This window comes from Electrophorus electricus, chromosome 18 (assembly GCF_013358815.1).
Source record: "Electrophorus electricus isolate fEleEle1 chromosome 18, fEleEle1.pri, whole genome shotgun sequence".
Taxonomy (NCBI): domain Eukaryota; kingdom Metazoa; phylum Chordata; class Actinopteri; order Gymnotiformes; family Gymnotidae; genus Electrophorus; species Electrophorus electricus.
Genome location: NC_049552.1, coordinates 13,454,159 through 13,464,158, shown reverse-complemented (window position 1 = coordinate 13,464,158; position 10,000 = coordinate 13,454,159). Strand labels below are relative to the sequence as shown.

The following is a 10,000-nucleotide window of genomic DNA, read 5'->3' as shown; positions in this document are numbered from 1 at the left end:
CTCCTCTCAGGTGATTAGACCTTTGACCCTCCTGTATCAAGGCCTGGACACAGTTCTCACGTCCACACAGTGACCTCTGACCTCTCCTCTGACCCAGCAGCCAAACGGATCCTTCGTTAAAAACAGATCACACTTCTCTCACAAGCTATTGTCTGTAGTGCCTGTGGGTATTTCTGGATGCTATGAATACATAATTCCAGACTGGATAATACACTGGGTAATATATTCAAAAATCCAATATTATTGTTTTCTCACTCCTCTGATCCGTTCCGTCTGGAACGCAGCTTGTCACGGGCTTATCGCACCCATTTCCGCGGCGACCAGGCGCAGTTGCCACCGCAGGATGTGCGGGAGCCCCCTTTGATGTGTTCCTGTGCCTAATTGGAGCGCGCCACTGTTTCATCCCATGACGCAGAGATCAGCCTCAGCCTGGATCGGGCGCAACCACGCCACGGCCTGTTAATAATTAATGAATCTGCTTACGCACTGCTCTCTCCTGTCAGCTGCCTTTGATAGCCGAGCCTTTGATGCAGAAGTATTCTTCTAAGCGAGGGCAGTGATCTCCGTCACAGGCACGGAGTGTTACGGAGAGCGGCGCGGCGTGGCCTCGGACACACTGACGGGCCCGCGCACCCCTCACGGGCCACGGAGCATCTCAGAGTAAAAGAGAAAGCACGAGGGGAAGAGAGAGAGAGAGAGAGAGAGAGAGAGAGAGAGAGAGAGAGAAGGCTGATTTATAGGGAGGTCTTTGGGAACTGAAAGCCAGGGCACAGAAAGGGAACCAAAATATGACATAGCAGTGACGAGAAGGGCAAAAAGAGAGAGAGAGAGAGAGAGAGAGAGGAGGTGAGAAGTCATGCTGGATGCTGCGCAAACGGCAGAGGAGGAGTGGGAGGAGGAGAGCAGCGCCGTCCAGTGGGCGCTGTACCGCCGGGAGTAACCAGGAGGAGGGATGCCGAAAGACGGCAGGACGCCCGCAGAGGAGCGGAGGGAGGAGGGTGGGGTGTTGGCTATGCTAATTAGGAGGCGTGAATTATACATGAGATTAAGCAGCACACTAGACTACAACGGTCTGCGCTTCTGTGGAGAATCGCTTTCCCTTCCACAGTGCCTTAACGCACCGCAAACCTTCGTCTCAAGGCTTCCCATAATCCCCGCGCATCACACGGTTTTACTCTCCTTCCTTCTTCCCATGGCGTCCTCTTCCTCCTACTCTTCCTCTCTCTCTCTCTTTCTCTCTCTCTCTCTCTCTCTCTCTTTCTTTTTCTGTGACTGGCTGTCACTCTTTGGGCCTGATTTAAACCCGAATCCAAGCGATTGCGCGGTCGGTCAAGCTGTCACCGAACTCCCTCAGCAGGCTCTGAAAAGCGGAGTCCCCCCTCTAGAGGACTCCGCTTATACAACACAACACCCCCACCGCGGTACACACACAGCAGGTCGTCTTAACAGAGATGTTTTCGTTAAGACTGATGGGGGTGGGGGGACCGTCTACACCGCGGTAGGATTTTGGCTTTCAAACGATCCTCAGTTTCCGTTTGGTATTTGCAACATCATTACCAGCCTCCTTCAACGAATCCTTTAAGAGATTAGCACAGTAAGAAAATATTATGTCATATAATCCTAATCCTAATAGAATTACCCAGAACATGAGCACGACCGAACTCAATACAAACACCATTCCCTCCCTTAATGACTGCAGCGTTTACTTATTTAGCTCCAGACTGCCAGTGAGGCTCACCAAGGCTGGCATTTCAGTGACAGATGTAAAGAAATGAACCCCGCGACGATAACGTTTGTGCAGTGGCCTTACCCGGCCGGTGACGGACCGGCCGGGGGTGGTCCGTCCATGGCTGTAGAACCCCGGTGCTACAGGAGGTCTGAAACTGCTCAGGCTCCGTTGTTTTCACGTGAGGAAGCGGTCAGGTTGTGGCGCTCCAGAGCAAATGGAGTGTTTCTTTCGGTGGGTTTTCAGTCATTAAAAGCCCATGAATCATCCATTTAAAAAGCAAAAAAACCCCCAGACTTTCAGTGTAATTTACGCTCATAATCTATGTGTAGACATCACATTTGTTTTTGACCTGATGTCTGTTTGTGGGTGTTTTTTTTCCCTGTTGCTCATCAGTTTTCATTACCACAAACATGGAAGTAGTCTTTGTGAAATATGGAGGCAGTCTTTGTGAAATATGGAGGCAGTCTCTTTGTGAAATATGGAGTAGTCTTTTGATCATTAATGCAAGAGTGGAAATCAGCCTTTGGTCATTAGGCTCTAGCCTCAACCAGCCTGCCGTAACCACAGTCAAACTCTCGAGCACTGCTGTGCCCTGTGTTCATAAAAAACACCATTTACAGTGACTATATAACAATTACAATTTGGTTGTACTGTAACTATTTTCTAACAATTATGTGCTGTACTCTAGTTATATTATTACAATTGATTATGTGCCGTACTGTAGCTATATTACTACAGTTAGTTAGGCTGTGCGGTACTGTAGTTATATTACTACAGTAACAGGCTGTGCAGTACTGTAGCTATATTACTACAGTTACAGTTAGGTTGTGCAGTACTGTAACTATATTACTACAGTTACAATTAGGCTGTGCCATACTATAGTTATATTACTACAGTAACAGTTAGGCTGTGCCATACTATAGTTATATTACTACAGTAACAGTTAGGCTATGCAGTACTGTAGCTATGTTACTACAGTAGCAGTTAGGCTGTGCGGTACTGTAGCTATATTACTATAGTAACAGTTAGGCTGTGCCATACTATAGTTATATTACTACAGTTACAGTTAGGCTGTGCCATACTATAGTTATATTACTACAGTTACAGTTAGGCTGTGCCATACTATAGTTATATTACTACAGTAACAGTTAGGCTGTGCCATACTATAGTTATATTACTACAGTAACAGTTAGGCTATGCAGTACTGTAGCTATGTTACTACAGTAGCAGTTAGGCTGTGCGGTACTGTAGCTATATTACTATAGTAACAGTTAGGCTGTGCCATACTATAGTTATATTACTACAGTTACAGTTAGGCTGTGCCATACTATAGTTATATTACTACAGTTACAGTTAGGCTGTGCCATACTATAGTTATATTACTACAGTAACAGTTAGGCTGTGTAGTACTGTAGCTATGTTACTACAGTTACAGTTAGGCTGTGCCTTACTACAGTTACAGTTAGGCTGTGCCATACTATAGTTATATTACTACAGTTACAGTTAGGCTGTGCCATACTATAGTTATATTACATCATGCTGCTTTCTTTCTGTGTTTCAGGTGTTGTCAATGTGGAGGCTTTACCTCATGTCTCCCAAAATACCCACTAAGGTGCAGTAGCACTCAGAATGTGTTCCAGTCCAGCTTTCTCCACAGTGCTGTCGCGACGGATGTGTTTACATGCGTCTGTCTTTGCCTGTAGGTGGAGCAGACGTTTAACTTCCTAGAGATTCGCGCCATGAACCTTCAACCAGAGCACCGGGTATGGCAGAGGAGAGACCAGCCCCGCCACCGGAAGTCCAGAAATAGACCACCTTCTTCACAGAAGTGCTTCAGTGAAGTGTTTTTCTCTCCCTTTATCTCTCTCTCTCTCTCTCTCTCTCTCTCTCTCTCTCTCAGGTTGTCATAGAAACAGAAAAGTCCACCTGCTCCCTCAGGTTGCAGTCGAGCGACCACCTGGGTCAGCTGCTCGGTCATGTGAACGTCGCTCTCTCTCGAATCTTCAACAACTCCATCTACGCGTGAGTCAGCCCAGGCGAACACCCGCGGTTTCCCGCTCTTTGGGAGTGACGGCAGTGTGGTAGGGTACAAGCGGAGCGGTAAGGAGGCCCGGGGAGGTCAGGGGAGGTCAGGGGAGGTCAGGGGAGGTCAGGGGACACTGGCACGGACTGGCCGGAGTACATGGGATAGAGTAGGTGAGGCAGTAACAGGTGAAAGGTGAAAGGTCTCAGGGGAGGCGGAGCTCCGGGGACGAGCTGGAGTGATGGGACTCGTGACACTTCTCCAGATCACTGAATTTTAGAGGGAGTGGCCGCTGAACTGGGCCTGGGCTGTTCTAAAATGCCAAATCATTACAGAGATGGTGTGGAGATCAGTCACAATTTTATATATATATATATATATATATATATATATATATATATATATATATATATATATATATATATATATATATATATAAATCATTACAGAGATGGTGTGGAGATCAGTCACAATTTTATATATATATATATATATATATATATATATATATATATATATATATATATATATATATATATATATAAATCATTACAGAGATGGCGTGGAGATCAGTCACAATTTTATATATATATATATATATATATATATATATATAAGATTCCTGGAAATGTACTGTGCTGTAGTAAAAGAGGTAGTAAAAAGTCAAAGGCGCTGGGTCACCAGAGAAAGAGGATGTTTCAGTCAGAAGTGTTTCATCAGCCACAAAAATAAAGTTGATGAAAAGAGCCTCAGTCCAAAAAAAAGAATTCTTCGAAAACCCTGTGCAATTTCTAGAACCTTTACATCTTTTACTACAGTACAGTGCTAATATATATTAGTGTGTGCATGTGTGTTTGTGTGTTTGTGGTTGTGTGTATACACACACCAATCAGCCAGAACATTAAAAGTACCTGCCTATTATCGTGTGTAAAACCGTGTTGCCGAAGCTGTTCCATGGAATTGAGGTCTAGGGAGTTTGAGGGCTGAGTCAACACCCTGAACTCTATCGTGCAGAGCACATTGTCCTGCAGACTGTGGTCTCAGTCATTAGGGAATATGATTACACTTGTCAAAGTCAGTCATATCCTCACACTTTGACCATTTATCCTTCCAACACTTCAACTTCAAGAGCCGTTCACTTGCTGCCTAACACATCTAACATATCCTGCCGCTAACATGGCCTGCCGCTGTTATACCTTTCACCTGTCCGTGGTTTTAACGTCGTGGCTGATCAGTATTTATATGTAGGAGCGTTTGGTTGCTCCATGGTAACCTCTCATTAACTTTGTATTTATCTCAAAATGTGAAATATGTTATAATGCGCAATTGGTGCATTAGGCAAAGCAGATATCTTCAGATGTTAAGAAGTCACTCTAGAGATCTTTGACACCTATGTGAGGATCTGTATCGCTGTTTCCACTCCATCAGCTTTTCTTCTGAGGTCCTGTGTACTTAAACCACTTTCATTCTGAGGTCCACTACATAAATTACCTGTCTTATAGGGGGGTGTTGCAGTTTTTAAGAGCAGTTAAACTGTGTGATTTTGTGTTTTTTAAATACAGAGTTAGGTCAAATTTATGCCTGCATTTATTGGGACACGTGACTCCAATAATCTTCTTTTTTTTTTTCCAACAAAGTCCTTGAGTGGTTAAACCACTGGTAATATTGTAAAGTCAAATGCTGATTGCGAAATGTTTCTGGTTTTATTTATTGTCATAGCGAAGGTCAGAGCCCATTTTAGGAGCGGACTGTCTAAACATCCCGATATTTCCGAACCCTTCTCAGTCTTCACCTCGCGGCTGTTCCTCGCGGCTTCTCCACCGCGTCTCCTACGTCATTAGCTAGGCTTGTGTTTTTCAGGTGAAGCACTCCTCGGAGTTTGCTCTCCTTCTCTTTAACGGAGCCTTTCTACCCCACGCACCTCCACCCGCTGGCTGAGCGAGAGGGTGGAGAGATTGATGCGGTGTCTGTGGCTGCAGTGGCCAGGCTTACGCCGCTCCAGGTTATAGCGTAGAGCTACCGCATCTCCCGCTCCCAGTAGAGGATCCTTCTCCAAACCTCGGAGGCGCCAGCACACGGGTGGAGTAGAGAAGTGCGTATTGCAATATTTCAGTGCAATATCCATCTGAGCTCTCTCTCTCTCTCTTTCTCCCTCTGTCTGGCACCCCACACACACAATTCTAGTCCATCTTTCTTTCAGACAGATGGAGATGTCTCTGACGCAGGGCATAAATTTTCTCCAAATTCCGAAACATCAGTGGAGACGCAGAGAACGTGTGGTGAGGAGAATCACCACACGCACGCACGTGCACAACGCACACAAGCGCCACATCTTTTATTAAAGCCACTTTGCAGCTAACGCTAACAGCCTCCTCCTCGCCGAGTCTCTTTCGTTCGGCGTCAGTTTCACCACGTCTCTCCTTTGTCTCCCCTCGTCTTCCTCGTCCCCCTCCCCTGCTCTCTCGCCCGCTTCAGGGGGGTTCTCGGAGACGTACGCGGCTCTATGCGACTACAACGGCATCAGCTGCAAAGAGGAGATCCAGTGGGTAAGAGCCTGTCTCATCCTCTCCGGCTTTGCCGGAAGTCTTCCTTTCAGTCACTTTCCCATGTCTGTCTTTTTCTCTCCCTCTCTATCGCTCTCCCTCCTCTTTCAGGACGTGGACACGATCTATCACGCCCAGGACAACAGGGAATTAAACTTGCTGGACTTCGGTCACTTGGAGAGCAGGTGAACTGAACTCTCACAAAAGAAGACGTCGTCTGCTGTTTACAAACAACCGTTGCAGGGTGTAAAGACTTTGTCTTTAAATCACTGTGCGTCTTATCGTCCTTAAGTTATAACTACTTGAAGTTCTATGATTCAGCCCCCCAAAATTAGACATAATAAAAGCACTGCAGAGACTGTGCACTTCTGCTGGCACTCACCCGAGCTGGAGGTGGGGGGAATTTTCACACTAAAATACACTCACCACAGAAACCTGACGCCTGACAGAATGCAACGCTCAGAGTCGCCTGCGATAGAGGGCGGTTTTGCTCTAACTAAGAGTTTGTGGTTTTGAATGTTTCTGGCAGAAGCCTGAAAGAGGAAAGGGAACTTGATCCCTGCAGCTGGTCACGATGAAATGCGGCCGCTCGTAGCATGCGGACTGCAACAATTTCCCAGGTGTGAGGGCCCTGCTTTCATTAAAAATGCCTCACAGTGAGCTTTGGAAGGTGTGTGTGAGGGTCCGCAGCTTGGCACTGTCCTCCGTCACGTGTAAGGGGTTGTGCATCCAGCCTTAGACTGAGAGCGAGACTGAGCGGCCGAAAGATGACGTCTCAAATGAGAACACGTCCGCAAGCTTCTAACAGAGGACCCAACCCTCCTCCCTCTCCATCTCTCTCTCTCTCTCTCTCTCTCTATCTCCCCATCTCTCTCTCTCTCTCCCTCTCTCTCTCTCTCTCTCTCTCTCTCTCTCTCCCCATCTCTCTCTCCCCATCTCTCTCTCTCTCCCTCTCTCTCTCTCTCTCTCTCTCTATCTCCCCATCTCTCTCTCTCTCTCTCTCTCTCTCTCTCTCTCTCTATCTCCCCATCTCTCTCTCTCTCTCTCTCTCTCTCTATCTCCCCATCTCTCTCTCTCTCTCTCTCTCTCTCTCTCTCTCTCTCTCTCTCTCTCTCTCCCCATCTCTCTCTCTCTCCGTCTCTCCCTCTCTCCCCATCTCTCTCTCTCCCTCTCTCCCTCTCTCCCCATCTCTCTCTCTCTCAGTCTCTCCCTCTCTCCCCATCTCTCTCTCTCTCTCTCTCCCTCTCTCTCCATCTCTCTCTCTCCATCACTCTCTCACTCTCTCTCTCTCTCTCTCTCTCTCCCTCTCTCTCTCTCCCTCTCTATCTTTCTCCCCATCTCTCTCTCTCTCTCTCTCTCTCTCTCTCTCTCTCTCTCCGTCTCTCCCTCTCTCCCCATCTCTCTCTCTCCATAGCTCTCTCATTCTCTCTCTCTCTCTCTCTCTCTCTCTCCCTCTCTATCTTTCTCCCCATCTCTCTCTCTCTCTCTCTCTGTCTCTCCCTCTCTCCCCATCTCTCTCTCTCCATCGCTCTCTCTCTCTCTCTCTCTCTCTCTCGGAAAACAAAGCAGGTCTGATGCTACAGTCTTTTATTTCCTAGGATGCAGTGGCTTTGGGCCCACAGCCAGCATTAAGAGCTCCATCACAGGCAGGCTGTGCTGAGCAGAGCTCTGTCTCGGTATCAGGTCTCCCATCGATACTCCCTTCCTCCCTCAGCGTTTCCGCTCCATCCCCACCTCCCCACCCCGCGTTTGTTCTATTTCGGTCGCTGGGACTTCGAGCCAGATAGTTAGGCTTCTGTGATGCCGCTCTTCTCAGACACGCAGTTTTCCCCGCAGGGGGCGCTCGGAAAGGTGCTCACCTATATCCTCTTCCTCTCTCCTTCTTCTCTCTCATGTGCGTCCTCTGCAGGGACCTCGCCGTGATCGTGGCGGCTATGGCCTACAACACGTGGTTCACCAAGCTCTCGTGCAAAGACTTGCGCTTAGTAAATATTTGCCGCCTTGGTTTGGAGTCAGACCGGTCTGCTTCATTTGTGCTGATGTCATGCAGCAACGTGTTGTCATCCCTCTCGTTTGTGCCGATGTCATGCCGTAACGTGTTGTCGTCCCTCTCGTTTGTGCCGATGTCATGCCGTAGCGTGTTGTCGTCCCTCTCGTTTGTGCCGATGTCATGCCGTAACGTGTTGTCATCCCTCTCGTTTGTGCCGATGTCATGCCGTAGCGCGTTGTCGTCCCTTTCATTTGTGCCGATGTCATGCCGTAACGTGTTGTCGTCCCTCTCGTTTGTGCCGATGTCATGCCGTAGCGTGTTGTCATCCCTCTCGTTTGTGCCGATGTCATGCCGTAACGTGTTGTTATCCCTCTCGTTTGTGTTGATGTGTTGTGATCAGCAGTCAGGCCGATTTGTCTGTTTCTTCTCTTGTCATTCTTGCTAAATCTCTGCAGTGTTGCTAAATCCTGGGATAGTATTGAAAAAGGAATGTGTGTAAATATGTACGTGTGTGTGTGTGTGTGTGTGTGTGAGCAGAGCTCAGAGGTAGTGGAGCAGGTCCTTCACACAGTCAGTAAGTCCAGCAACCTGGAGGAGTTAACATTGGAGAATGTCGGCCTCAAAGCGTGAGTCTGATTCCTTCTCCCTCTCTCTCTCTCTCTCTCTCTCTCTCTCTCTCCCTCTCTCTCTCCCTCTCTCTCTCTCTTTCTTCCTCTCTCTCTCTTTCTCCACTCTCTCTCTCTTTTTCTCCCCTAATCTCTCTCTCTCTCTCTCCCCTCTCTCTCTCCCCCTCTCTCTCTCTCTCTCTCTCTCTCTCTCTCCCTCCCTCTCCCACAGTCTCTCTCTTTTTTTCTTGCCCTGTCTTCCTGTTTCTAACTCCTTCTCTCTCCCTCTCTCCCTCCCTCTCTCACGCTTCTGCTCACATCTCCTCGGCTCCTCGTCTGGCCACGTGCCCTTCTCTCTAACGTCTCCTCCTCCGTCGCCATGGCGCCCCTGTCCCTCCCGCGCCGCTGTGGTCCTGGCAGGGATTTCCCCCAGAAGTTGTCGGTGGCTCTGTCTGAGAACCCAGCGTCTGTGCTGCACTCCCTCAGCCTGGCCCACAACGCGCTGGACAACCAAGGTCTGACCACAGCCTGTCCTGGAAAGGGTGCACACAGTCACGCGCGTCAGTGTGTGTGTGTGTGTGTGTGTATGTGCGTGAAGTTACATTTCTTCAGCAGTGTCTGACTTCACTTTTTTGTATATGTATATATGTATGCATGCTGTGTGTGTGCATGTTGTGTATTTATGTTTGTAACAACTTGTGTGTGTGTGTGTGTGTGTGTGTGTGTGTGTGTGTGCATGTGTGTGTGTGGTCTGTGGTTATTTCTATTTTAAGTTTCATTTCTTCAGCAGTGTCTGACCTCACTTTTTTGTATATGTATGTATATGTATATATGTATGCATGCTGTGTGTTTTTTTTTTTCAAATTAACAAGGCGTATTTATGTTTGTAACAACTTGTGTGTGTGTGTGTGTGTGTGTGTGTGTGTGGTCTGTGGTTATTTCTATTTTAAGTTTCATTTCTTCAGCAGTGTCTGACCTCACTTTTTTGTATATGTATGCAATTGAGCATGCTGCGTGTTTTTTTTTAAAACTAACAAGGTGTGTGTGCATGTTGTGTATTTATGTTTGTAACAACTTGTGTGTGTGTGTTTATGTTTGCACATGTGTCTA

The 10,000-nt window shown here is 47.4% G+C and overlaps 1 protein-coding gene across 4 annotated transcripts in view; it reads left to right on the top strand.

Moving 5' to 3' along the window:
• Positions 1 to 10,000, top strand: part of carmil3 (capping protein regulator and myosin 1 linker 3) — a 55,404-nt gene that overhangs the window by 6,977 nt on the left and 38,427 nt on the right. For 3 of the 4 annotated variants that reach the window (XM_035536007.1, XM_035536006.1, XM_035536005.1), the window contains exons 3-11: positions 3,291 to 3,341; positions 3,433 to 3,492; positions 3,630 to 3,751; positions 5,937 to 6,031; positions 6,228 to 6,298; positions 6,407 to 6,480; positions 8,205 to 8,280; positions 8,823 to 8,911; positions 9,311 to 9,405. In XM_035536007.1, the coding sequence (XP_035391900.1) occupies positions 3,291 to 3,341; positions 3,433 to 3,492; positions 3,630 to 3,751; positions 5,937 to 6,031; positions 6,228 to 6,298; positions 6,407 to 6,480; positions 8,205 to 8,280; positions 8,823 to 8,911; positions 9,311 to 9,405 (733 nt within the window). Of the gene's footprint in view, positions 1 to 3,290; positions 3,342 to 3,432; positions 3,493 to 3,629; positions 3,752 to 5,936; positions 6,032 to 6,227; positions 6,299 to 6,406; positions 6,481 to 8,204; positions 8,281 to 8,822; positions 8,912 to 9,310; positions 9,406 to 10,000 lie in introns of those variants that run through there. The other variant, XM_035536008.1, reaches the window with a different exon arrangement.